The sequence below is a fragment of the Carettochelys insculpta genome, chromosome 29 (genome assembly GCF_033958435.1).
Source record: "Carettochelys insculpta isolate YL-2023 chromosome 29, ASM3395843v1, whole genome shotgun sequence".
Lineage (NCBI taxonomy): Eukaryota > Metazoa > Chordata > Testudines > Carettochelyidae > Carettochelys > Carettochelys insculpta.
In genome coordinates, this window is record NC_134165.1 from 14,899,309 (window position 1) to 14,927,120 (window position 27,812).

Here is a 27,812-nt window from a genome sequence, read left to right on the forward strand (position 1 = left end):
ACCCTGCGTGAGGTGCTCACATTTCAGCGATCGGTTGGGGGCGTGACGTGGTGCTTTGCAAGTTCCAGCCTTTGCTTACCGAGCATCCGCACGGCCACCTTGGGGCAGACCTGGAGTCTGTGCAGCCCAGTGCCCGGTGCCCCAGAGGGAATGAACAGGGAGCCCCTCCTGTCGCCTGTTCCCAGCCTCTGGCCATCAGAGGCCTGGGGCCCCCAGGAGACGGTTTGGCATTGTTCAGCTTTGTTTGTGACCAAGAGACACCTCACAGCGTTCTCTCCTAGTCACAGTTTCTAGCAGAGGTGTCAGGCTGAGCTTCGTGTGGCCAGTTTTAGCAAAGGACGGGCCCTGGCCAGGGGATGTTCGTAACCAGGTGGCATGCGGCAGCTGGGAAGAGAACCCCAAAGTCCACACGCCCCATCCTCTACTCTAACCACTAGTCCCCATGGCCTTCTCCAGCCAGGACGAGGCACCAGAGCCCTGGCCCCAGCTCCTGCTCCAAGCACGAGCTGCCCCAGCTGGCGCCAGGCTGGCTGACCAGCTGCTCTCTCTTACTGACCTTGCTGGCTGGCCAGCGACGGCGGCTCAGTGTTCAGACTCTGCAGATAGCTGTGGCAGCGCTCCTTGTGCTCCTCCAGCGTGCTCTGCTGCTTGTAGCTCCGGCCGCAGTAGTTGCACTTGTAGGGCTTGCCGACTGTGGGGGAGGAGACTGGAAAAAATGAAAAAACAGGTCCTGGCCATCAAAACAGATACTACCCTGAAAGCCAGGTACGACCCGGCGGCGCCAGAGCCACAGGCACAGCAGCGACCGGGACCGAACCGGACAGCAGGCAGCGTGGGCGAATCGGCCCAGGGACGGACACTGACAGGCAGCGGCATTAACCAAAGCCGCACGGCTGACCTAGTGCCAGAGCAGCGAGGCCCTTCTCGCAAACTCCCGGCACACCCCCTGCCTCCCCCTCTGCGGCGGAGTCCCAGGAGAGCATTCCTAAACCCCCACCGCAGAGCCGTACAGTGCACCCGGTAGCATCTCACGCACGGGTCAGGCTTAAAATGACGCTGCTCAGAAGTCAGAGCAGTGAGAGGTTCCTCTGAATAAACGAACTCGCCCGGCCCGGCCCGGCCCGGCCCAGCCCAGCCCAACCCACCCAGGAGGCAGGCGAGTCTGAGCCCTTCTCTGCAGGCCAGAGAGCAGCCACCCCGCCCTGCTCCGGTCAGGTCAGGTCAGGTCAGATGACTGGCTTAAAGCAATCCACCACGAGCCAGGACGCCAAACCAGGTCACTCCCCCATCTCTGACCACTGGGTGAACAGCCCTCCCAGAGCCGGGATCTAAACCCTGGCGTCCTGCCCCCCCAGCTGCTGGCCTCTCCGTGCACCTGCCTACTGCCCCAAACACGGTGTCACTGGGTAGGTTCAGTCACAGGAGCTCAGTCCCCCTTGCTGAGGGGCGCTCTCTTCCCAGGCAGGTGTCAGAGGTGCCTGGAGGGGAAGGTCTGAGCTTGGGGAACGCTGATTTGACACACCGGCCTCCTGACCCAGCCGTTACCAGCATGCTCGTTCTCCCCAGCCGCGCTGCCCATGCAGCGGGTCGGCAGCCCCGGAGCCCAGCAGCCAGCGCACACGCATAAGAGCTGCCACAGCCAGGCTGGAAATCCCCAGCACGCTGTTCCGTTGCTTGGCTCAGAGCAGCCGGCCTGCAGGCTCTGAAAGCACCAGCAGACGGGCAGTTAGGGACGGGCATGGGGCACAGCTCCCACCTCACCCATCTTCCCATCCGTGGCTGATGGGTCTCTGAGGCTCAGTCCTGCCCCGTGAAGGCCAATGACCCAGCAGAGCCATTCAGCCTCGGGGGCCACGCAAGCCGATGACACAGAGGAGTTCGTACGGAACGTTCCCTTAGCTGCGCAGCGCCGCAGGCTGGCAGGCAGATTCAGAGATATCGTTACACCTCTGCAGGGCCCAACAGCAGCCCGGGGTGTCGGTCGCTATCTGTACTGCGGCCGGGGCAGCGCTTCTGCATCGCTCCCTTCGGATGAGTGCTGGTGCCTCGGGCCAGCCATGAATGCTGTTGTGCTGTGTGAGGCCCTGCACAGAGGACAGGAAAATGGCTACGCAAACAAGACACAGGGCTAGAGATACAAACAGAGGAAGCAACCAAAGTGAGGGCAGAAAACGTGGCCTGAGCTCCGTGGGAGGGGGTGTCTGGCAGGTAGGGGTACGCTCGGCGGAAGGACAGAAGGGAGACGATGGTGGGGCAGGAGGAAGGAGCCGGGTGTGTGGGCCAGATGGGGAGTTGGCGGCCACGAATCCTGCAGGTGAACACAACACATAACGACTCAGTCGCTCTCTGCAGCAACGCTCACAACCTTTTCTACCCACACGCGTGGGACACGGGCTCCAGGCAGAGATCACACGTGTTTGATATCAGAGGAACCTGGAAACTACCCAGATCCTGCCCTGCTGCGGTCATGGGCACAGAGGCTATTACACCCTTCCACAGGGCCATTCCAGCCACCGAAGCCCTGATGGGACCAGCTCTGCCCTGGCCGAGAGGGACTCTCCCATCCAACAGGCCTTTTCCAACAAAGCATTCTAGGACACCTGGGGCGCCCCTAAACCTTCAAAAGCCCTTGGCACTTGTTCTAGGTAAGTGGGGAAGATCCCAGCATTCGACACCCCTCACAAGTCCTGTACCATGTCAGCACCAAGCCACCTTCCAGTGTCAGAGCTGAGGTCACGCAGCAAGTCAGCCACAGAGCTAGGGACAGAACTCGGAGGTCCAGACTCCCAGGCCACTAGGTCACTCTGCCAGAATGTGAAGCCTGTTCCCAAGAGGAAGGGAAGCAAACTGTGCCCAGGGAAGGGACTGGAACACCCCAGGGTCAACAAAGGTGAAGCTGAACTGTGGGAAAAGTGAGAGCTCTAATGGGCCCAGCCCAGGATTGCGAGTCAGGGTTCTTGGGTCCCCTTTTTGGCTGCCCCCCACGTCCTTGACATTGTGCAGTGTTCATGGGGCAGGAGAGAGGGAGCATTCCTCTCCTCTCAGCCATTCCCAGAGCAATACTCTGATTCCGGCCTCATCTGTGAGACTCGGACGCTTGATCAGAGTTCTCCGAACCATCCGCAGGAAGTGCCTGCGTGGAACGAAACTGACGCTGCTCATCAGATAGGGAGCCGCCTGCGTCACAAACGCGCCCTCTTGGGGTCTGCGGCTCTGGTGGAGTTTTTCCCTCGCCCAAACCACCGTCTGAGACAGTGTTGCTCAGACCGGCCCAAACAGACTTTTTGAGTCACGTTTCAAAAAATGGGGATTTGTTTTGCTACATGTGGTTTAACCTTTAACTGCTCTGATTTTTCAAGAATAAAGTTTGCCCCTCATCCGCTCACGTAGCTGGAACTTTACCACTTCAGGCTTCGCACGCTCATAAAAATAATTCATCATCATTTTCTAGACAGAAAGCTCCTTTCCTTGGAGGGCCTTGGGGTGCTTTGAGCCACAAGCTTCTGGGACCAGGCCCAGCACCGTCACCCACACTTTACAGAAAGTGGAAACTGAGGTAGAGCAAGTGAGGTCAGAGCTCCAGTAAGATGACAGGGAGCCAGCTAGCCTAGTCTTCCTCATTTCAGTCTGAGTGGGAACATGACCCACCTATCTTGGTAGTAAGGGCAGGGACTAACTGACTGACCTGCAAGTGCACCATCTACAGTGGGGCTCAAGGGCCAGATGAAATAAACCTAAATAACCCTACCTCCGAGAACCACCTCTTAATTCCGCAGTCAGTAAACACAAATTCTAGCCAGAGACGCCCCACTCCATATGCAGTAGTCCATGCTGTGGCCCCAGGATGTGGGTTACTAGCCAAATCTATTCTCACCTGTTAGTTCCAAGAGGCCCAGAGGGGAAGAACAAAAATCGACAAGGGAGTCCTTCAGATGACACAGGATGAACACAAACAAACAACACAAGTATGGATGGGACAAAATGAGAGAGGCCCAGGCACAAGATGAGCTCAGACTAGCTAGAGACACAAAAGGTGACGAGAAAATAGTCTACAAATATATGAGAAGGCAGAGGAAGAGCACGGCCAGGGTCAGCCTGTTACTCAACAAAGAAGGAAAAACAATAAAAGAAAAAGTGAAAATGGCACAGATGCCTAACAGCTTCCCTGCTTTGGTTTTCACCAAGGCGGCTGGTGGTGACCGGATGCCTAACCTAGTGAATGGTGGTCAAAATGGGGTAGAGTCAGATGCTAAAACAGGAAGCGAACAAGTTAGAAGTCTTCAAGTCACCAGTGCCCAATGAAATGCATCACAGAATACTGCAGGGACTGACAGATGGGGTATCTGAACCATTTCCTATCCTCTTTGAAAAGCCACAGAATACAGGAGAGATTCCAGAAGACTGGAGAAGGACAGCGCACCCACCTATAAGAAGGGGAATAAGTACAACCCAGGCAATTACAGACCCATCACCTTCACTTCTGTGCCAGGGAAGATAATGGAGCAAATAATTAAAGGGATCCACCTGCGGGTTTCAGGAAGATAAGGAGGTGATAAGTGACAGGCAGCATGGGTTTGTGAAGAACAAATCATTTGAAGCCAGCCTGATGCTCTGTGCTAGGATAGGGGAAGTGGTAGCTGTCATATAGCCAGACAGCTGCAAGGAGGAAGTGGCCCAGAAAACCTGATGATGTGGACTGGACTTGGAGTCCAGGGACTAAATTCAGCCTTAGGGTCAAAATGGGTCTGTTTCACCGACATCCCCGAGGCTTAAGCCATCGTTGTGGTCGCAGGAGAGAAGAGGAGAGGAAGATGATGGGTTTGGACTGGGATCTCCAGGAAAGTAGCCCAGCCCTAGACAAAGGGGTGCAACTGAGTTCACTATCTTCACGGGCACTGTGGGAGCAGACGACTGCTCCACAATGCCCGACACAAGGAGGACGCCAGGGTCGTTGCCACATGCACCTTGCTCTGAGACGTCACCGACTTCAGCGCTCGCTCAAACCTCAGGCTGGGCTGGTGGAGCAGCCCGAAAACCCCCATTACACATCCCTTCAGAGGAGCCGGTGGCAGTGTGAAACCTCCCCAGCTGAACAGCGTTATTTCCACCCAGCGGCTGAAATCGGTTTAACCAGCCCCGAGGGAGACAGGCTAATGCAGTCGGCAACCACAGCCAGGCGGCTTTGCGTTCCAGACAGGCATTTCACTCCCAAACCCTGAGCTAGTTAACTGCTAAAACTTCCACTGCCTCTCCCCTGTCTGGCACTCTCAGCCCTCGGGTACAACGCCCCCTCAGTGGCTCGGCTTCTTTGTTTTTAATCTGCACTTATTTTTGGCTTCTGAAAGCCAGGCGGGGTCCCGAGGTGGTTTTCCGAGGCCAGAGTCACAGCTCTTCTCCCTTCTGGGGGTTTGCCTTCAACTCCCTGCTCTTCCCTCACTCCAACTGGCCTCTATTGTGGGGCCCTCAGGACAGACAACTCCCGGACAGCGCTCCCTGTAAGCTGAGTGCTTGGGCGGCCACTCAGGAGAGAGGCAGGTGCTGCCCGGCCGATTAGCAGAGAGCGCCCAGCCGGCTGCCGGGGTTTCTATGGGTGGTGCGCATCTGCACGTGCCTCAATGCACAAAAAATGTATTCTGCCCATGGGTGGAAGAAATCAGAGGGAGCCCTGCTCCCAGCAACTCACAGGGCGATGGCAGAACACACATGACCCGGGCCTGGTCCCATCTGCAGAGGAGTCAGGGTTTCCACCATTATTTCCAGCAACTCTGGTACAGGTGTCTGAGCGACAGCTGCTGTTTCCTGAGTTGAGCCCTCTTCCACGCTCCTGCCAACATACTTCGGCTGCGGCAGCTCCTTGCTCTCCTGGGACCAGCCTTCACCCAAGTAGAGAATAAACATCACTCTATGGTCATGTGCAGTGGGGGGAGGGAGGGAAATCTGTGACAGAGGCAGGATGGTGTAATGGCTAGACATCTAGAGATCTGTGTTCTAATCCCAGGCCTCCTGCTTATTGGCTTTGTGACATGTCTCTTCCTCAGTTTACCCATCTGAGAAACAGGTGCAGTACCACTTACCTACTTTACAGGATTTGAGGCAGGGGTGTCTCTGAGAGCCTCTCTGCCTGCCCCACTCCTGCTTTCCTCTGTCACCTGACTGAGTGCTTGTTTGCCCAGGGGCCTGGGTCCCGGTCATTTGTCCATCAAGGGCCTAACACACAGCTGATGCTAAGGGAATGAACACAGTGTAATGATTTCCAGGCAGTGAGGGGTGATTTTGATATCTAGTTTGTAAAAATCCAGAGGAGGGAAAAAGGTTCTTCAGGACAGTCTCCACTACACCGGGAAGTGCGCACAGGCTGCCAGTTCCTTTGTTTACTGGGCTGCAAGAAGCAGCACCCACTACAACGGAACACGGCTCCCAGAGCCGGGCATCTAATCGCAGCTGTCCCGGGTGGGGGATGCAGCTTCTGGTCTATTTCAGAGCAACATTGCACACTTGATCTGGATTTGAAAACATCACTCTGCAGGACAGCTTGGCTTCCGAGATGAAAGTGAACACGTGCCCAAGGGAGACGGCATGAAACACCCACAGAGGCAAAGCAAGCCGCAGTTCCTTCCAGCACAGCTAGGCAGCTACCGTTTCAGGGGGAGAAACCCACATGCTAATGAGGCTTCTTAATAACAAGCGGTTCCCAAGCTGTATGCTTGATATTCTAACCCAGATGGGGGTCTGTCCCGTCTCCATGCCTGCCCCAAGAAGAACTAACCTTTCCTGTGCCTCATGGCGGAGGAGCATTCATGCAGCCCCGTGACTGCACCCACTGGCAGGGTGTTCACATCTGGAGACCCGGGTTCGAGTGCCGCGGGACTCTGCTACTGCTTGTCTGTCTGACACGGGAAGTGCAGGGTTGGCAGGCCAACACTTCCAGTGATGGATGGTCTCAGGGAGACACGCCTACCCACCCTCCCGGAGCAGACTGGCAGATCTGGCCAGCATGTAACTGGGGATGTCTGGCGAATCTGTGTCTGGGCCCTTCCTCCTTTTTGCCCTGCTTCCGCCCGCACAGTGCCAGGCTACAGCTAGGACAAATGGCACCTTTTTGCAAGCACCATATTCATGTGAAGAGGGGATGGGAGCTGTGGTGTTCACAGAGCTAAGCTCAGAGCCGACATGCTACGCCAACAGCCTAATTCCAGGCCAAATGCTACAAAACGCAACTGACTCAGGCTGGTAATTTCACCTTTCTGCACGCCCAGCTTCAGAGCCAAGGCTCCCAGAAAAGGGACCGAGCGACACAATGCACAAAGCAACCACAGAGCTCTCTGACTCAGTGTCTCTCTAAGGCCAAGAGCTTAGAGAACTAACACCAAGACAAACGGTCATCTAGCTAACGAGCCCTTCCAGGTACAACAGAGAGAATACGACACAGAGGAACCCTCATGCTCCAGGGCATGTGTCAGGCACTAGCCATTAGTGTCAGGCAGTAACTTCCCTCTAGGGCAAATTATTCTGTAAGTGCCCACTAGGGCAGTGTTTCCCAAACTTAACACGCTCCTCTACCCCTTGTGGGACTGTGGCCTTATCGGCGTCCCCCTCTCGCAGGGCCGTCTCACTGCTTATCTCCTGGCTTTTGGCCATCTGTTTTCTGCTGCGTACCCCTTGCCACCCTTCAGCGGCCCACCGGTGGAACGCATCCCCCACTTTCAGCAACACTGCTCGGGACTCCTCGCACCTTCCTTTCAAGCAGAAGACCCTGGCCACCACTGGAGACAGGGCATCAGTTTAAACAAAAACAACAGCTCCGGTCCTCCCTGGCAGCTCCTGTGCTCCACTTCCATGCCCCAGATCTGCCCCTCCTGGCCCATTTTGAGGCTGCTCATTAACAGCACCCCCCAGCGAACGCAGGGCTGCAGCTGGCAGTGGGGCGCACACACACGGAACAAATGCCAAAACACTTCTGCCATTGGGACTCTTCCCCTGTTTGCAAACGAGCTGTGCCAGCAGACGTGAGGGGGCTCAGCCTGTGCAGAGAGCGGGGGGTACCTCCCAGCCTGCTCCCTAACAGCTCAGAGCGAGCCGAGCCGGCACCACAAACAGCTAGAAAAAGCTGGGGGTGGAAGTGAAGGCAACAGCTGATGCTGATTGTTGTAGACTGACAGCCTCAAGGCAAAACAGGCGGGAGCTCAGCCGGCCCAAACAGCACAGCCCTGGTGATGCACAGTGGCATCTGTGCAAAGCAGAGAGCTGCTACTGTTACCTGGCTTTTCTCAACCTGCAAATGAGCCTGGATACAGCAGACAGGCTCCTTACTCCCTCTAGAGTGAGTCTCACTAAGCTCTCTGCTCCCAGCCACTGGCTATTTTTCTTTTTCTTTTTTTGGGACAATAGTATTATCCCTGCAGCCCAAAGCCACGAATCTCCCTTCATCCCATTGGGAGAAACTGACCGGGAACAGCGTCAAGAGGGTCAGAAAAGAATGGTTAAAACGAAAAACTCCTGCCAGATTCAGCCCAGCCGTTCATTGGCAGGTCAGCGTAGTCATGTTTCCACAGACACCAGAGTGTGTTCCCTGCCGAAACATCCAGAGAGGCAATGGCTGTACAGCCCCTGACAACACAGAACTAACACAGAGAAGCGTGGCCAGGCGCGGGTGAAGCAGAGATCTGCCCTGGCATTGCTGGTGCCTCAAATGCTTTAAATGTCCCTTTGCCATGTCCAGGCAAGTCAGAGATGGAAAGCGAAGTTCTCAGAACGGATGGAGCCAAAGGAAAGCTTGGTGGAGACAACTAATGGTAAGAACCAGGTCCTCCATCAGGGCCACAAAGAGCCAGGAGTTCTGTGGCAGCGGAGGGCAGGACTCTGACCAGAAGGGAGGTTGGCTTTTGCCCCCCCGCCCCCATTTTTTTTTTTTTTTAAGAGGAAGCTGGCGAACAAGACACCGGATCCCTCTGGCACTCAACAGGTGAAACAGAGAAAGTGACAAATGGCTTGAGACACCTGGTGAACTTTAAAACCCGCCGGTAGTGCAGACAGACACCAAGGGGAACCGACAGGCGCCAGCATCTCCCACACCTGCCCCACACCCCCAGCCAGCTGGGGCATCATGGCACTGCAGGGGGAGGCCCCCTCCCGAATGCCACACGGACGAGGACCCTGTGAAGACGCCAACAGAAAAGCCCCAGTTGCTGGTTTTTGTTGCACAGGGTGGCTCCAGCTTGGCACCTGCACCTGGCTGGGAGCAGGAGGAACCCACCGGGGGCAGCCCGCAGCCCTCCTGTGCAATGCGGAGGTGGGGCTCCCAGCGACCACGGCTGGAGCCAAGCCGAGACTGTTTCCAGTCCCACCGGGGAAGCTCTGGGCCGGACGCCAACGTGGCTCCCACTGTACCCAAGCGACTCCCTCAAAAGAGGAAGGCTGGGCCAGCGGCTGCGGGGCCAGCAGGGATGGTGCAGGAGGCGCTCAGGCCCTCCGCTGACCGGGGACAGAGGCGGCTTGCGGGAACGCGGGCGACCCACCTGAGTGCGTGCGGAGGTGGCCGGTAAGCGCGTCTCTCCGGCGGCAGGCGTAGTTGCAGAAGGGACACTTGAAGGGCTTCTCGCCAGAGTGCAGCTTGATGTGGCGCAGGAGGTTCCCCTTCTGGGTGAAGGAAGCCCCACACTGGTTGCAGTGGAACGGCCTCTCTCCTGCAAGGCAAGCTGCCGTGAGTCCCCACGCAGGCCGGGCCACCGAACCCCACCTAACGTCGCCCCAAAGGTCCAGGCTGCGGGAGGGGCATCAGACCAACAGCCCTGCAACCCCCTGGACAGCCTCCAGCCGGGCACACCGCCCCCAGACCCCAGCGCCCGCACCGGCTGCTCACCCGTGTGGCTGCGCTTGTGCACCATCAGCACGTTGGGGCCGATACACACCATCCCGCAGATGTCACACTTCAGCTTGCCGTTGGGGAGCCGGATGCCGCCGGGAGAGTGAGGCTCCTGCCCTGTGCCGTCGCAGTACCCCAGGGGCTCCGAGAGGGAGTCCTCCACAATCACGCTGTCCTCTTTCTCCAGGATGCGGTCGTCCTGCGACAGCAGCCTGCTGGCTTCATCATCGCTGTACATCTCCACCTTGATGGAGTTTGCTGCGGAGGGATGGGAGGGACAGCAAACACAAACACTCACCAGGCGGTTTCGGAGAACTGCAACCCCTCAGAGAAACACCCGTCCCGTGCTGCGGGTCACAGCAAAGGAAACGGGGCCAAGCGAAGTTACTTGCTCGTCAGTAATGCGACAGGTTAAGGTGCATAAGGATGCTCCTCCCTGGACACTTCCTCAATTCCTCTGGTTTCCCAGGACCACCAGGCAGCCCCTGATTGTGGGACATTAAAGAATCTGACGGCTCATGGGACCCAAGCGTCACAAGGCCAAACGGAAGTTTTTGACTGCCAGGGCTGACAGATAGCAAGGAACGACCGTTGCCAGGCTGAGAAGGGGCAGGGACCAAGTTCTGAAAGCTCTCGCCAGGCAGGAGACAATGGCTGAGGGCCGACAGCTTTGCCAGCGAACCCCAAAGCACTGGCACACGAACCAAGGGATGGCTTAGGCAATCTAAACTTGAACAGCATGTGAGCCAGCATGTCGTTAAAGGCAGAAAACCCCAATGCACCGGCAACCCGAAGCCAGCCACTTTCACAGGTGTGACTCCAAGCTGCCCGACCAGCCCCTGACGTGTGTGTCCAGCGCTGGGCATTTGCTCCCCTTGTAGGGCTTCGCGCCCACTTCATGCGCTTCAGGGAGGTGATTCCCTGAAAGTTGACAGGCATGTAAGCAGCCACACGGCAGTAATATGAACGCAGGCGGGTGACAAACACGCCTGGAGGGGCGGGTTAGGTACCTGCAACGGTAGACACTATGCAACAGGGCCCTGGGTTACTTGCAAGGTCTTGGAGCAATCCAGAGCCTCTGGCTAGAAGGGGGCTTGGGGTAAGCTGGGGGAAGACGTAGGAATGGTGTGCGCCATTATGGAGCAGCATTCTACAAATGGCAGCTGGCTGGACTTCACAGAGTCACAGAGAACTAGAACTGGGAGAGACCTCGAAAGGTCCTTGAGTCCAGCCCCCTCCCTCGTGGCCGGACCAAGCACCACCTCGAGCATCATGTCCCTGAGAGGCGTCTCTCTAACCTGCTCTGAAATATCTCCCAGGATGGAGACTCCACAACCTGTGTTGGCAACTAAGCCCTGTCACTAACCCCCCGACAGGTAGGTAGTTTTTCCTAACGTCCAGCCTAACCCTCCCAGGCTGCAGTTCAAGCCAATTGCTCCTTGTCCTATCAGAGGTCAGGGAGAAGAATATTTCTCCCGGCTCGGTACTTGAAAGCTGCTCTGTCCCCTCTCTGCCTTGTCTTCCAAGCTAAGCAAACCCCGTTCTTCCCATCTTCCCGCACAGGTCACGTTTTCTAGCCCTTTCATCGTAACTAGCCAGAGCCAGCGGAACCACGCAGAAGAAGAGCCCAGAGAGATCGTGCAGCAAGTGAACGTCTCGCAGTGGGGTGCCTTGTACACACCTGGGGAACGGGGAGGGGAGGACTGGCCACAGAGAAGGCTGGCAGGGCCAGTGAGCTAGGCCAAGCAAATCCATACAGCACGGTTTGGTGGGTGGGAGGTTTCTAATGGGTGCCACACAGTATACCTGAGCTCCAGCGCATGTCTCGGGCCCCCTGGCTGCCAGCTGCGTCCGTTCGTGCATCACACGGCCCTCTGGTTGTTACCTTCCTTCACATCCGCAGCATCACAGGCTGAGCATGGGAAGCGGAAAGGAGATGCTGGCCGTGACCTACATTCCCAGCTATTCTAATGATGTGTGGAATGCCACAAATCAAACAGTCCCTCGGAAGATACAAGGAGACTGCACGGCGAGACCTCCCTGCTTATTCTGCTGAGAGCAAGAGAGCCAGGTGGGCAGGGGAAGGGCTGGGGCTCACTGTCCCCAGCCTGCTGCTTCCCCAACATTTTCTCAGCAGTTTCTCTCTAGATCCTGGGTGTTTCCAGCCCGTCCCAGGAAGGGGAGTTTCTGGAGTGGGTGGGGAGACAGATGAGAGTTTCCCAGCCCCTCAGTGCTGGTGCGACCTTGTTGGATTTTAAACTGAACATGCAAAGATTAGTGCAACCTCTGTCCTGGGTTTGCACCAACCCTTGGGCCACCCGAGGGGTCTACTGAAAGCTGGGGATTTGCTCAATCTGTTTATGCTGCTGCTCTGTTTGTACCATTTTTGCATGTGGGTTACTGGAAGGGCTGGCTCTGGGCTGGTTGCTGAGGTTCTTGTTTCCGGGAGACCGGCTGGGAGAGGTTCCTAGGCAGGTGAGGCCGGACTTGGTTCCCATCCGCAGCTGAGGAGTTCGGCTGTGGCCCTGTGGCCTGGCAGACGGCCCAGAAAGGACCTGGACAGGTGACCGGCTCATGTGACAGGCACCGATTCGGACGTGCCGCCACACGGGGAGGAACAATGGAATTCCCTCTGCCCGGGCCAGGGGATAAAGGGGCGCTGAGGTTCCTTCATCTCGTCTCCAACCCAGCTCGTCACTGCAGGAGCGTCTCTGCCGTGACCCGAGCCCGGAAGGATCGCTGGGCTGCCCCAGCAAAGGACGGGCCCCAGAGACGTGTAAGCAGCAGCAATTCCACCACTGCTGCAGCCGCACCCAGGACTCGGTGGTCGGTGTGTGTAATTCAGCTTCAACAATTTGACTCTCATCCTGGTCTCTCCTTTTCATTGCTAAACCTTTGGACACTAAAGGACCAGCCCAGCCACTCGCTCGGGTGAGGTCTGAGGCTCTCATCCCCCTGGGGAGGCGGCTGCTCCCTGGGGACCGGGAGAACCTGTTCGGATTTGGGGAGCTGGGTTTCCAGAACCTCGCACCCGCGTGAGGAGGGGACTGGCTGCGGCACAAGGGAGCTGGAGTGTCGGAGGGAATTGGGGTGTGACTCTGGCAGGCGACAGACGTGCTCACTGGGCCGGGTTTGGGGCCTTGTAATGGAGGATCCCCAGGCTGGGCTGTCAGTAGCCCCGTTCTAAGCAATTTGCCCTGGTTCAGCTCGCAGCAGTGCGCAGGCTTACAGCTGGCCATGCCCTTGCCAAGACACAGCTGCTTGCTCTGGGTGCTGCTCCCCTCACGTGCTGCACGTTTCACCTGTGGAGCACGGTCTGTACGTGACTCAGTTTAGTCGTTTCCTGCTGCGTTCGTTCCATCGGCCGAGAACTAGAGAGAATTCCCTCAGGGATCCCCACACTGCTCTCTGGGCAGCAAGAGCTGCTGCTTTGTCACCAGGCCGCCCGACACCAACCCGCCTCCTCGCGCTCCTCAAGGGTTAGGGCGGGCTGGGCAGGGAAGAGAACAGGTGACCCGGTGGAAGGGCCGAGCCACGTGGAACTTAAAATGCTGCCTTTCAGAGAGTGGAGAGGTTGAGACGCAGCTGCTCCTGATCGCTCAGCGCACGGACATGCCAAGAAAGCAGCAGGCCTGGGGCTTGCCTCACAGAACCAGCGCTGCATGTGGGACTGGGCACCCGGAACTCCAGGCTAGTGCCTGGTGTGAGGCTGAGCCCACCCACGGAGCAACACCAGGCACGTCGATTCCCACCTCCTGCCCGGGAGGTTCCGTGAACGAGGGCAACTGGCACCGAAGAGCTCGGCATGGATTCAGCGCTGTGGTGGGACAGAAGAGGACAGGGGTTTGAACCCAAGTGGGCTGGGGATTAGAGCTGTGGGACAAGGGAGGGCAGGGACGTCCCTTTGGGGCGCACCAGCTCAGATGCTGCCGGTGAGAGGGCTGTTCAGACTGAGGGTGGCATCTTCCACACAGGGGACCTCCCGGGACCACAGCACAGCACAGATGTTCTCCTCCCGCCACTCGCGTGCCGCAGAGAAGTACATCGCAACCACAGTCTGAAAGCGACTGGTCCCTACTGGCAGACCAGGGAGACGAGAGATGCAGCGCTTGGCTGCCTGCACCTTGTGGCCCAAGTGAAGGCCACTGTACAAGTGAGGCAGCTGCTTAGATGTTCAGGAGGGAGCTGGTGAATTCTGCACTCCCTTTGCCTACGGATCTCAAAGTGCTCTACAAGGCAGCAGGAGGGGGCACAGCCTCTTTTCTCCGGTGGGGGACAAAGAGCGTCAGGGACTCGGCTGAGGTTGCTTTGGTCAGCAGTATGGCCAGGTTCTGGCTCGCTGGGCCCCGCTGTTGCTAGCGGACAATGTGTTTGGGGAAGGGGAACGAAGTCTCAGCTGGGCCTTGGGCAATAAGAACCGGCCTGGACACTGGCTGGGATGCACACTGAGGCACAACCGCATTGCTGGAGTGAAGCGCAAAGTCTTAACCCCTTTCTGCAGGCCGCCCCTGGAGCCACGGCATGAACGGGTGCCTGGGTGCGCACACACCAAGTGGGACGCGGCTTCCTCTTGGCAGGAGCTGCCCGGCTACACTGCCATTTGCTGCACCGGGGATTTGTCCATGCCCCCGGGACTGGTTTGTCTTTCGGGGTGGAGAGATGTGACTATTGTTCTGTGAGTCGCTTTCAGGACCAACGCAGAGCCAGGCTGTTATGTAATCTTCCAGCTCCTCTGGGGCACAGCGCTTGTTGGATGAACCAGCTGTGAAGTCAAGTCAGATCAGGAGCAATGCCATCACCGGCACCCCCCTGTTAAAGGGGAAGAGTGCTTTCTTTTCCTTTAGGTGGGTGTCTGACTGCAGTCTCTCTGCTTCCCACCAAGGGACCTGTGTCCCAGGGCTTCCCTGCAGGAGACCAACAATTGGATTCTTTGGGGCCCTTCTAACCATTTTACAGGACGAAAACCACAAGCCACACATTAAAGAAAGGGGACTAGACCCAGGCTGATTCACTCTGGTGCAGCCTTATTGCTGTGAGTCTAACTTGTCCTACCTCCTCCAGACCCACCCTCCTGGGAGCATGCGGTGAAGACGGACAGACTACATGGCAATTTCTCTTTTACAGAAAGGAAGGAAACCACTGGCTTCAACTCGAGAAGTGAGATGAGTGAACTGTATTACCAGCTCGGTTTCACTGGGGCTGGATGGTTGGACCCTAATTCACGGCGCTCTCTTCTTTTGCTTGCACGTTACTGCTCTTAAAAGGAGAGCAGGGCCACTGCCCAGGAAGCTTGTGGCGTAAGCAGCACGTTTACAGTTTGAGCTTGCAAAGGCCTTGCTAAGTTCCACTTGTGCCAGGGCCCTGCCATTTCTGCCACGTAAGTGAAACATGAAATCTCTCAGCAGTCACCAGTGAAAGGCGGGTGAGTGGAGTGGGGATCGCTGAGAAAGGGGGTGGGCTCCGAAACGCATTTCAAAAAGCAGCTTAATGCACCTGAGGATGGTGGAGAAATTTCAGCCACAATGCAGAGATGGAGCTGAAATGTCTCACCTTAGAGCCTTTACACCCTGGGAAGTGGCCCCGTGCTCCACCCCAGCCTGGCTCAGCACCTCTCCCCACCGCACACAGCCCAGGAAAGCCCAAGAGAGCAGCTGCTTGACCCAGACAAATCTTTCTTGCCAATCTGACTCCATGCTGTGAGGTTAAAGTCCCGTGGAGGGAGAGAGGGAGGAGGCGATGTTTCCAGATAGGGCTGAGGACAGAGCTTGAGCAGAAGAAGAAAACAACAGGAGGCAGACGGACTGGACAGCACCTTACCACAGGTGAGCAGAAGTTACCAGGTACTGGCTACTGGCTGAGCAAGCTGGACTAGGAGGGAACCCTGCACCAGGCTCCTGATGCACACAGCTGTCACAGTGTGTCTACACTGCAAAGGTATTTTGAGACAATGGCTGCTGCTGCGAAATAACCCTGAGCGTCTACACAACACAACTGCCATTTCAAAGTCATTCGAAACTGGTAACCCTCACACCAGGAGGAACAGCACCTACTGAGAAAGAGGCACGTCGTGCAGGCATCGTATTTCAGATTAGAGCCCAGTGCTTCCTGGGGCTCTAATCCAGAACAGACGCTACTGTGTGTGGACACACTATTTCCAAATCAGCTGTGCTGATTTTGGGCCCTCCCTGTCGGGTAGCTGTGTTATTCCAGATGATCATGTTTTGGACTAACAACTCCGGAATAAGCTAGAGTGGAGCGCGGACTCCCCCTACGCGTCCCGAGGGCAGAACCAGCAGCCTCCAGAGTCACAGTGTCGCACCGAGGTCTCGCTTCAGACATCGGGAGCTCTTTCGGCTGCCTGTCAGGGGAGGGGCAGCTACGCAGGCTCCCGCGGAGGAGGTCCATTTCCACACGCCGAGCAGGGTTCAAAACCCTACCATGGCTGCAAAGCCAGTGCCCCTGCTGAAACACACCAGTCCTCCCACGGAACCACAACCCCAGCTGCTGCATGGCCCCCGCCACACATTACCCCCTCACTGCTGGAGCTGAGTGCAGAGCTGCTCCCAAGAATAAGCACTCCCATCCCACACCCGCCCCAGCTCCCCCTGAGAGGGGGACCAAGGAGGCAGCCCTGTTTCATTCCCAGTCCATCAGCCCCAGCGGCTGCAACGAGCATTCCATCCCACTCCTCTGCAGCCCACTCTCCGAGCACACCGCTCTTCCGTGAACAGTCGGGAGCACACAGCTGTTTTGGTTCTGGGCCAAACAAGGGGACCTGAGCATGGCTACCTTACACATGGGGGGCTTCAAATCTGCAGGCTGAGTGGACGGTAGCTCAGGTAAGTAACCCCACTGCAGCTCTGAACACAAGGGCTGAAGTCACAATTTATCCACAAAGGGAAGCCACCGCACCCCACTGCCAGCTAGGCAGCCTTCCCCGCGCCGGGCGAGGACGGGGTACTCACCACTCAGGGAGCGGCTCGGGGAGGAGTGCTGGCTGTTTGGGGTGCTCACCGTGGGTCCCACGATCGCCGAGCTGAACTCCTTCTCCAGAGACGAATCCCCACTACCTTTGGGAATAAGAAGCAGGGAACACAGATGAGACGTGGCTGCTCCCGCCAGCTTTCAGACAGTGCAATCCTCCCCCTCGCAACCAGAGCGGCAAAGGCCTGAAAAGAGGCAGCAGCTGGACCTTGTGCCCCTCTCTTTCAGGTGTCAGAAGAGACACCTCAGTGTTGCTCACAGCAAGACAAACCCTTTGCTACAGGGGCAAGACAGTGGCCAGGGACCTGGGTACATCCCAGGTGCCATGCAAGCAGGGTGCTACTTTGCAACAAAATGGTTAGTGGACAGATGTGTGCTTACTCTGTGCAGGGAGATGGCCAGGCCTCAGCAGGGTCACCTGGCTATGCAGGCGGTTGGGACGGCTCCCCAGGGAGCCCCCTTGCGAGTGCAACCTGGAGCAGTTGGATGGGTTGCAGCTCTCCCCAGGCGGAGGGCTGGTTTCTGCAGCATGCGGGGGATGGTGAGCTGGCAGGTGGTGCACGCTGTTTGCTATCCCCAGCACTGGGACATTTCCCACAACAAAGCAGCTGTCAGAACATCAGCCCTGGGAGTCCAGGTGTTCACACAGCCCTGCGGAGCTGAGACAGCTCTTCACCCTCCGGAGGCTTATAAGGCACTGCAGTGCTTCCTGCCTGGCTGACACTTACCAGCCAAGGGCCAGTCTGCTGCAAACAGACCTGCAAGAGCCTCTGGGCAACCCAGGCGTGTGGGTGCATGAGCAACCTGGTTATTTCCCTCCTCCCAAGCCAGCCTGTCCCTTCCCCACCACCTCTGTGTGCTGGCTGAGCCCTGCTCCCCCAGAAGTGGCTGCCTCTCCCTGGTTGGCACGAATAGAGATTAGGAGGCGCTTTGGGATGGAGAAGGCTGCAGCAGTGTGAACTTTTATCAGAGAGGATAACGCTGCTGCTGATAGCTGCAGCTGGAACAACCCCGTCCCGACACCGACACACGCAGCCCTGGTGTCTGGGGGCTGTAGGGAATGCTGCGTCGGCGGCCATGCCAGCTATGGGCGTCATTTACCATAAATGCCCAGAAGCGATGGGGCGGGCTGCAAATCACCACTCGGCACACAGCCACCGCGCTCAGCTGGGACTGCCGAGGCAGCATTCTCCCCGCCGTTGCAGTAAGAGCTACTCTGCTCCCCTGGGTTGGAGTGGCTAAGAGGGATCCCCTCCCTTCCTCTCCCCCATGCTTTGACTGGCTCAATAAACTGTTGCCGACAAGTTTGAGTCATGCTAAGCCAACCTGCATCGACCACAGAAGCTGCCCCCCAGATGACAGAGATGAGCTCTGCATGAGGAGAGGTTAAGGAGACAAACCCAGACAGCCAGGCACAACGCTAAGAACCCTGGGCCTGTCAGGGCGACTCAGCACCCTGAGAGCTGGACCCAGCATCGTCTCAGGCCAGAGGCCCGGTGTGACTGATGGACTGGAGGAACGGAGCGTACGTTCAACAGCCGGAAAGCCTCGCAGAAAGGGCAGTGGGGAGGGAGTGGGGAAGCGACACCCTGATTTCTGTTCAAGGTGCTTAGCACCTCTGATTCTAAACCACGCTCTTGTGCCCTCATCCCCGGCAGCATTCACCTTCTCGTAATTCTTCTATGGCCAGGAGCCTGCGGTAGCATTGCAAATGGTCAAGCGGTTCCCTGTTCCCCCGCCCCCATGTCTTAATCTCCATCTGAAGCTATTTCTCCTGCACAATGTGTTAAAGCCCACCCCCACACCGCCACCAAACGGAAAGGGACACGAACGGCACAGAGTTACACCCCCCACCACCCTCCCGTTTCACTTACATTATTCTACCTTGCTGGAGAGACCCTGGAGTGCTAGCACAGCCAACTCCTTGGAAACAGCACTGGAATACAGGCTGTGTATGCATGTCTGCATGGCAGGGGTAGGGTGAACTCAGCCACTCACCTTCCAGGAAGAGCAGATTCCTGGAAGTGAGAAAAACGGCCCTCATTTTACAGGCAAGCAGCACAGTTAGCAGGAATTCAGGGCTGCGGCATCCCCTTCTGCAGAAACACACACTCGCTCCCCCAGCTGCTCAGCGTGCGTGTGCCCGTGTCCCAAAATAGCACAGCCTCCGAGAGTGCACGGCTGCGCCATCCCTTTAACTAGCCAGCCAAGGCCCAAAGGTGCTCACCCAGGCGCTCCGTCTCCATGGGGAACGGCAGCAGGGCACTCAGCACAAGCAGAGCATTGTCCAAAGCTGAACAACGGGGACTGAATGCTGCACAGAGGAGCACATGCCTTATGCTGCCAGGAGACAGAGCTGCCATCACAGACCTTGCAGCCTGCGCACACAAGAAGCAACTGAGCAAAGTGTCATGAAATACAGCGGGGGCCGGGGGGGTGTTCTCCTAGGCACAGCTACACCTAACCCAGCTCTAAGCTCCTAACAAGCAGCAGCCCCCCAAGGGCTCAGAAAGCAGGGGCCAACGCACTGCTTGTGGGAATGGGAAGAGGGGAGGGGGGCTGTCTTTAAATCTCAGCCCTGGACTGAAGAGGGGCAGGAAAATACTTAAGGCAATCCAGACCCTAGCCAGACACCTGTTGGCTGGGGAGCTCCGAGTCCAGCCGGTGCCCCCTCTTCCACAAAGTCCCAGCAAACGGGCGGCCCATCCCAGCTGCTTGGGCTAAACAAACTTCTCCACCAGCCCCGTCATCCTGCTTTTCGCTAGAGCCTTTTATCCCAAAGGCCCCCACAGAGCTCATGAAGCTTGTCCACACACTACAACCGAATACATCGCTGGCCTGTCCCAGCAGAGGCTGCTTAGCTAAGAACCTGTCCTCTGACACGAAGGACTCTGGGACGTCCTGGCTCAGTAGAGCTGACAGGGCTCATTAGGGACATGAAATGGTTACCTGGTGTGCTTACTGGTTAACTGACCCATAGTAGCAAACTCTGCTGGCGGCCAGCTGTGCCAAACTGGAGCAGCAGAACCTCATGGGCCAGGCTGGACTGCAGGAGCTGATTTTGAACAGTTAATCCCTTATGCGCTCACTTGCAGCCAGTTAACTGTTTTAACATCTCTAGGCCCCATGGCAAAGCCTCCATCTCTGGCAAGCAGCAAACTGGGCAGAAACTGACCTGTCTGTGGCAAAGCAGGGCTCAGAGGGCACCTGCCAAACCTGAGCCCCTCAGGGAGAATTTCAACCCTGACACTCCCATTGGGCACACCAGCATGGTCACCCCCGAGGACTTTAACCCTTTCCTTCCACCGAGAAAGGGAGACCATGCACACTGCTGCCCCTCTCAAAGTGGTCCGGGAACTCTCAGCAGAATTTGCAGGTTTCCTTTCAAGGCACACAAACCAAAGAGCTGCAGCTTCATCCCCCTCCTTTGACCTGCTTGTGGAGGGACTCATACGTGGCTTCTCACAGTCTCTTCAGAGTTTTCAACTCGAATAATTCTCCCCGCGCTAAGACTTCACGCAGCACAAGGTGCCATTTCACCCAACGCGTTCATAAGTCTTGCACCCAACACAGAATAATTTGTTCACCTATTGCACCTGCTGTCCAAAGTAATTAAACCTCATTTAACCTTTGTATGCCACTATCCCCATTTCATGGATGGGGAAACTGAGGCAAGGAGACACAAAAAGCAACTAGCTTCACCCAGACAAAAGTCAGCAGCAAAATTTGGAAAAGAACCCTGGAGTCCTGGCTCTCACGCCCCACAACCTCATACAGACATACTTCTCTGCTTCCAGCAATCACCCCAGGCAAACGGCGAGGCAAACGAGATGGTGTCAACAGGTAGAAAGAAACCCACTCTCCCAATGTCACGCAGGTTTGACAGTCACCAGGCAGCAAACATTCTAGCCAGAGACCAGCTCTTACTTCCTTTTTAAAAACCATGAGGAGACCGTTCTCTCACTACAATACGAGGACGTGCTGCGTCAGGGAATTGATACGTGATATGGCTGTTTTGTGCTTCCGTGACAGGTAGTAACTGAGTCATTACCAGAGCTGATCGAAAATGGTAATTTATCTTCCCAGAAAAGGTCCCAACAAAAAAATCCATTTTCTTAAAAATGTTTTCAAGTTTTTCAAGGAAAGCCTGAAAAATCAGAGAAAACTAGAAATTTTCCTGCAAATGTTCTTCCTTTAATTACAGATCTGATTTTTGTGGAAGGCCATTTCAGCAAAAGTTTTGTTTTCATGGTTTTCTTTTTGCAGCAGCTCTAGTCGTTACTGACTCCCAGCTATTCAGGGCTTGTAGCAAATGACTAGGTGGCTCTTGCTTTGGTTCCTAGTGGGGAGGTAACAGAAACAGGTCTACCCAAATGGAAGAAAATCACTCTAAGGTGCAACTCCTGCTGTGTGACCTGCGCAGCTGGACTCTGACACACCTTACGCTCATTTTCTGAGCTGTCCCCACAGCAGGAGGTTGATGGGAGAAACTCCCCCACCAACTTCCCTTACACCTGGGAGCACTGGGGTTGACGTGGGCACCCTCAGCACTCAATTGAGTGGGTCCGTACTAGATCCGCTAACTCAAACCCCAGAAGATCGACCCCTAGGGCATGGACCCTCCAGTGAGCATAGAGAAATTCAAAACACTTTCTGATGGACCCATGCTCTACTCACCATGTTGTGGGCTCACCCTCCAGGCCAGACTCAGACACAGCATAAGCAGGTGCAGCTCCAGTGGGCCTGATGTTACCAACACAATGAGGCATCAAAGCCTCAGTAACAGTGGAAAGTGGAGCCTGATCCTGGCTATCCTTAGCACACACTTCCCCTGGGAATGCAGCAAGTAGGGAGGTTTCCTGCTAGATATGCCAGTGTGTTTAGCTCCCGATCATCCTTACCCACATCCCTTTGCAGCCTGGGATGACAGGCCAGGATAAAGCAGCTTCTTTATTCCTTCTGGTCACGCTTTCTTCCTGCGCCAAGTGGCAACAGGGAGAGGTGGGGAGAGCACCCTGGACAAGAAGGGAACACCAGCCTTTGCTACCCACTGGGAAGAGAAACTTTGGTTGTAGAACTCCAGTTCTCCTCTCCTCTCCTCTCGTTGACCAGCTCCTTTGCAAGTTTCCTCCTTGAAAAGCTGCCAGCAGCTGCCAGCAGTTTGGAGTTCCTGCACCCAGAGCTCAAGCCGGATTCCAATTACATGGAGGGAGCTGCTCTCTTTTCGTTTCAGGCATTCTTAGGGAACTACAGCATCTCCATGGAGTTCAGGGCAAACAGGAACCTGTGGGAGAGGTTGGGGGTGGGGGGGGAGGATGCTGCTCACCAGAAGAGTCCCAAAGAGAAGGAAGGCACCAACTTGCAAGACAATGCAACCCCCTGCACTGAGTGTACCCAGGCCTGGTCAGACGCAGCTGCAAAGCAGGAAGGTGTGGCTCCGCTGAGTGGGAAGCTGACCGAACCTAGTGAAGCAGCACTTGGAGCAAGCACTCACCATGGCTCTGTACAAGCCTCCCCTCATGGAAGCACTGTGTGACAAAACACAAGGGCTCCATGGCGACCCAGACCCCAGAAACCCCTGATCTGGCCACCAGCACTCACCCTCCTGGCAGCAGCGGGACCAAACCTGCCCAAATGGCTTTGGCTCAGTGGTTCTGTCTCTCAGGGTGGGCAGGACATTAGGTACCTGATGCAAAAGGCACAGGTCACGTTTCCTTGCCCAGCTCTGGCAGTGCCCCCCAATCCTGGCCAGCAGCACCCCTGTTCAAATGTGCTGACTCCGCCCCACAGCTTTATCAATGCACTTCACTTCCCACCTGTACACTGGGAACCCTGGTCTTTTGGCCTCGGCCCATGCGCTCCACCCATCACCTTCTGAATTCAGAGGAGCTCGACATACAGCCTGCGTGTTCCACAAGAGGCCCCGAGACAATCTCAGCGCTTCCGTCCAGCTTTGCAATTGCTAAACCTGCTCCAGTTCAAGGCCTGAATTTCAGCTCAGGGCACAGGGGTCTGATACCCACCAGAGAACTGCAGGGCCCCACCAAACAAGACTCATGACTCACCTCCAAAGATTAGGAGACAGGTTTCAATAGGCAAATCTCTAGTCTCTGAAACCCCCTGCGACTCCTGAGAGGTTCACAAGCCACTGATGGCCTAGCACCAACACTCTGCTCCACTCTATCCACCCACATCCAAAAGGGCCTTCGTGTTACCATCAGTCAGAAACACAGAGGGGAACTCACCCCATGCGCCCACCTCGCCTTGTCCCCATGCAGACTTCATGGCTCCAAACCCAGCCCAAGCGCCACATCTAACCTTACCACTCGAGAATGACAAGTCGCGCAGTGTTTGGCAGGGCAGACCTTCGCAAACAGCCCAGGGTGAGGCGGCTGCAAGTTTAGAATTGTGGGAGCATGAGCATAAGAAGAGAGAATAAGATACCCTGTATAAACACAAGCAGGGTATCAAACTCTCTTGGCTCTGGCAGATCCAGGCAGACATCGCTGGAAAGATACATTTCATTCTCTTTGCAGTCAGGGTTGAGCTCCTACCTGTAGTCTGGAGAGTCCTGGGTACTAATGATCACCAAGCAGGTGAGTACATGATGACACTCAGAACTGCCCATGGGCAGAGAGCAAGGGGCTTCCTGGTATTTAGCCCTGAAGGGCAGCTGGACTGACCAGCTCAGCACTCCCTGACTTATTACCGTTACAACTTGGATCGGAGTGGTGCAGTGGAACGTCGCCAGGAAGCTTGTAATGTGGTAGTTCTTAGTATCACCGAGTCAGGGAGGCACAAGAAACTCATGCAAAGTTACGGACAGAAACTGAAAGTGCAATTCTTAACAAATCGGTTGCCAATCCGAGAGGAGCTAGCCCACCCGACACAAAGGAAGATGGTTTCTCTCCCAAGCAGGTGCTCCCAAATAACTCAGAAAGAGAATGAGAAACATTTACAGACAAATAAAGCAGACAAGCTACTACATCAGGGCGGCACTGGGAGTGGGAAGACACCCTGGCTACACTCCGACAGGGGAGAGGAATTTTACCTGCTCTGTAGAAACGGGGAGAGGGGCTATACAGCAATTATAATACGCAACTGAATGAAGCGACCGAATAAAATATCAGGTCACTCGCGAGCACCTGGAGCACGCTGCAGAGTAATGTCATTAGGCAGCGTCTATGTTAATGCGACAGGAGGAATTATGAAGACTCACTAATAGTATGTTTTAAAACGTGTGGTCGAACACGCGAAGGAGCAGTGCCCCACAGACAGGCAGGGGGTGCAGTTTGGTACCAGCCCAAGGGGGCAGGGCTGGAGCCTCTGGGAACCAGACCATTGAGTAAGGGAAGAGAGACCCAAGGTCTCTTTCCCTTGGGGGAGACAAGGCGCTAACTTGTTCCTCTTCTGTGACAAGATCCAAGCCAAAGACGTGATCATCCACGCCGAGCTCCTGGCTGGGAGCGTGTGGCACCGGTTTTACCCTGAACGTAGCTGCAGGGAAAGTTCAGGCTTCGCCACTGGAAGATGCTCTGTTGTGTGGTGCTTGGAGTCCTTCCCACCTTCACTCCCCCAGGCGAGTGTGCTCCTTTGGGGTGTTTACTACAGGCCACCCTAGTGCTGTGTTTCACTGGCCGTGAGGATCAAACACCAGTTCAAGCGATGAGCTGGGCTGGGACGAGGGCTCCCTCTAATTTTTGCCATGCACAGGCAAAATAAATGTTGTTCTGCGCGCTGAGCCGTAGGAGGACGTGCACCACCCACCAGTGGCAACACACCCTGCTGGCTGGGGGCGCTCTGCGAACCAGCTGGGCTGCACCCGGCTCTCCTGAGCAGCCATCCAAGCCCTCAGCTTACAGGCACAAACCACCCTTACTTTGTCTCCAAGCTGGCCAAGAGAGGCATCACCAGGCCAGTGGTCTGGGGGAGACGTGGGATGAAGAGGGCACTGGGATCAAGTCCCTGGCTGTAGCTACGGCTGATGGAAGCCAGAGTGGGGCTGTCCCCAGGCTGCTGGACTACGGCCGCGTACCACAGACACTCAGGGTGTGACCTGCACGCATTGTGCCGACTGCCAGCCTCCCAGCCTGAGAGCGACAGCAGCAAGGCCTTATAAGGCACCCAGCGTGATGTGGCAAGTGGCGACACAACCCTTTGCTGGCCCAGCTTGGCGCCCTTAACTGACTGGGCCATCGCACAGGAGTAGCCAAATGTCTAAAATCTGCTATAATTAGGCTGATCCTGGAAAACTAATTTCTAACTCAGCTTCTAAAACCATCTCATTGCCAGTGAATGGCTCCGTTGCTGAGAAGGGAAATGCCAACAAGGTGTTAATACTTTTCAGATGGTAACAGTAACAAGATCTGCTAGATAACCTGAAAGCAATCCACACCGCCATCCTCAGTCAGGCACCTTATAGGAAAGCTTTGCAGCAACACAACACGGCATTAGATTCACACACAGGTAACGAAGCATGGAATACAGATCTCCCAAGTATCGAGCAACAGCAAAACAGGTGACGTACCAGATACGTAGGCGCGTCCATTGCAGTCTTCCATATCCATCGTTAAGGTATTTTGCTGAAAGAGAAAGCAGAGCTCCGTCAGAACGTCTCTGGAAATAAAGGGCCGGATTCTCTTTCCTGACAAAACCTCTTCAGCAAAAGGGCCCACCGACTTCTTCCAGCCGGTGAATGGCTTCCCCAGCCTTGATTCATGAATGCCAGTTTGCAGCACTGCTTCCGGCACAGCAGAACAAGCTGAAACTCTGATTTGATCCCCACTTCAGAACTAATTTTATATTGGCCATGAACAAGCTACTTTCTAGGTGCTGAGAAAACACTCTTGGAAAGCGACAGCTGATTTTAGTCAATGGGATGAAGTTTCAGTAGTTTGCAGCACACAGAAGCCAAAAATCAACGAGCCCCTACAAACAAAATGAACATAGTGTGTTCGCATCCAGCCCAGCCTTCAGCTCTCCGCCATCACAGTTCTGCAGCATTTACATGGGAGTCTGTTTGTCAAATGGCATTAGGTCTTAAAAGTCGGACTTCACGCTGGAAGTGGTGTGAGTCTAGAGAGAAGCAGCTGTCGTTTCTCCTGGAGCAACTGACAAGGCAAGACCTGATTCAAACTTCACTGGTCCAGAAGGACAAGCGCCTACAGGCCACTGCTAATTAATCCGAAACCTCCACTGGCGAGGTATGATAGCCATTGTAGATACAATTCAACCCATTTAATAAACCTATTTCAGCAGGAGACTTAGTTGTTGAAAAGCAATGCTGCTATATATGGGATGGCAGAAGGTACATGAAGCCTTGAGTGTAAGGAGGATTGAACTGAGGCATTCAGCTTCGTTTTATCAATGAAAGGAGATGCTTTTCTGGGTAATAAGACCGAAAACTAGCACACAATGCGTCACTGAGCAGTCTTGGAACAGCCATTGCAAAGACCACGCTAGAATAAAAGCAAAGTCTTCCTTCTAGTTAGCTACTTGGGACCCTGCAGAGATAATGAACATGTTATCAAGGCAAACAGCTTTTTTATTTGTCAATTACGTTTGTTGTTTAAAAAACAAAACGAGTGCTGCCTCCAACTATACAAGTTTGGCGGTTCAGAATTCACGCTGTAATCAGCAGCAGGTATGCTCAGAAACTAGCAGAATTTGCAGCAGAGAACAATTAAAAGTGATCAATTGCTGTGATGAAGTATCTCCTCGAGAGGGAAAATAAATGTGATTTGCAAAATGTGCCCAGAAAGGGGAAAAACGACAGAATTAACTTTTTTTCCTCCATTTTTGCCAGTGATGGACTGTCGCTTACCGCCAGTGCAAACGGCTTCCTCTAAAAAAGGTCAGAAAAAATCTGAGTTACCCCCTTCTGATAATTCCCATCTGAAAGACAATTTTTTGTCTGAAGTTGCTCAGATAAATGGCATCAACGCTGCTGTTTTACAATCAAACTTCTGGCAGCGGAGAGGAGATCAATGCCGAATGGACAGGGCTGTGAGGGAGACAGGCTGCTCTAGTGGCTGCAGCGATGGTGTGGGACTCGGGAGAGCTGGGGTCTAGTGGTCCCAGACTACTGGATGACCCCGGCCAGGTCACTGTGTCTCATCTGCAAAGTGGGATCAAGGGTACTGACCTACTTTGTGCAGCCTGTTCAGGTCCCTGGATGAGAAGCAGGACATGATACTTATTCCACTGATGGACTAATCACTTTCTATTAACCCACCAGATCTAATTACTCACTTTCAAATCAAGTTTGTCTTGCCAACAGCCACTTAGTTTAAAAGCATCCATACAAACAAGTTAGCTGTCACGATATGGAGCCTTTCGCTCCTGGGTCACCAGCTTAAAGTCAGGCTGGGCCAGTGGAGGTTTCCATCAGTAGCTATTTATCAGCCTTTCCCCCGTGAGTTGGTGGCTCTTGGTAAATATCCCCATTACAAACATTAAAAGCGGCTCTGCTGCTGGTAATCACAGCAGAAACTACCTTCTCGGCCCCCACAGCGGCAAGTCTGTTTTGGGGGGAGTGCGTCTGTGGAGGAGAGTTTATGGGACCGTCTGCTGTAGATAAACAAGTGGGCTCAGTCCCTGATGCATCAAGTTAACGTTAGCACAGTCAATCACACTAAACAAATGGACCAAAAAAAAAAAAAAATCAAGCACGGGGCTGCCTCCTTTCATTACCATCCCAGTTTTTAAAACAACTACAGACAGGAAATCTTCGTAGCCACAGCCACGATTAACTTGAGAAGATGATAATTTTGGCTGAAACACACATTGGAATGGGACAAGACAGACGAATTTTGCACAAGCCACATAATCAGCTAGTTGAACTGAGCGTGCTGCTCAGTGGGAGGCCCCGGTCTGTAGCGTTGACCCCATCTGAATCACAAGCCTGTGCCCAATGTGGAGGAAGTGAGGCTCAAATGCCATTTCTGAATTTTACAAGGGGGCAGAG

The 27,812-nt window shown here is 55.2% G+C and overlaps 1 protein-coding gene across 2 annotated transcripts in view; it reads right to left on the reverse strand.

Moving 5' to 3' along the window:
• The window catches only part of IKZF4 (IKAROS family zinc finger 4), a 45,624-nt gene that overhangs the window by 6,724 nt on the left and 11,088 nt on the right, over positions 1-27,812 (reverse strand). Inside the window, exons 2-6 of one of the 2 annotated variants that reach the window (XM_074980114.1) lie at positions 25,374-25,428; positions 16,828-16,932; positions 9,860-10,120; positions 9,516-9,683; positions 557-706 (exon numbers count right to left, since the gene is read on the reverse strand). In XM_074980114.1, coding sequence (XP_074836215.1) covers positions 557-706; positions 9,516-9,683; positions 9,860-10,120; positions 16,828-16,932; positions 25,374-25,413 — 724 coding nt within the window. In that variant the 5' untranslated portion in view covers positions 25,414-25,428. Of the gene's footprint in view, positions 1-556; positions 707-9,515; positions 9,684-9,859; positions 10,121-16,827; positions 16,933-25,373; positions 25,429-27,812 lie in introns of those variants that run through there. The other variant, XM_074980115.1, reaches the window with a different exon arrangement.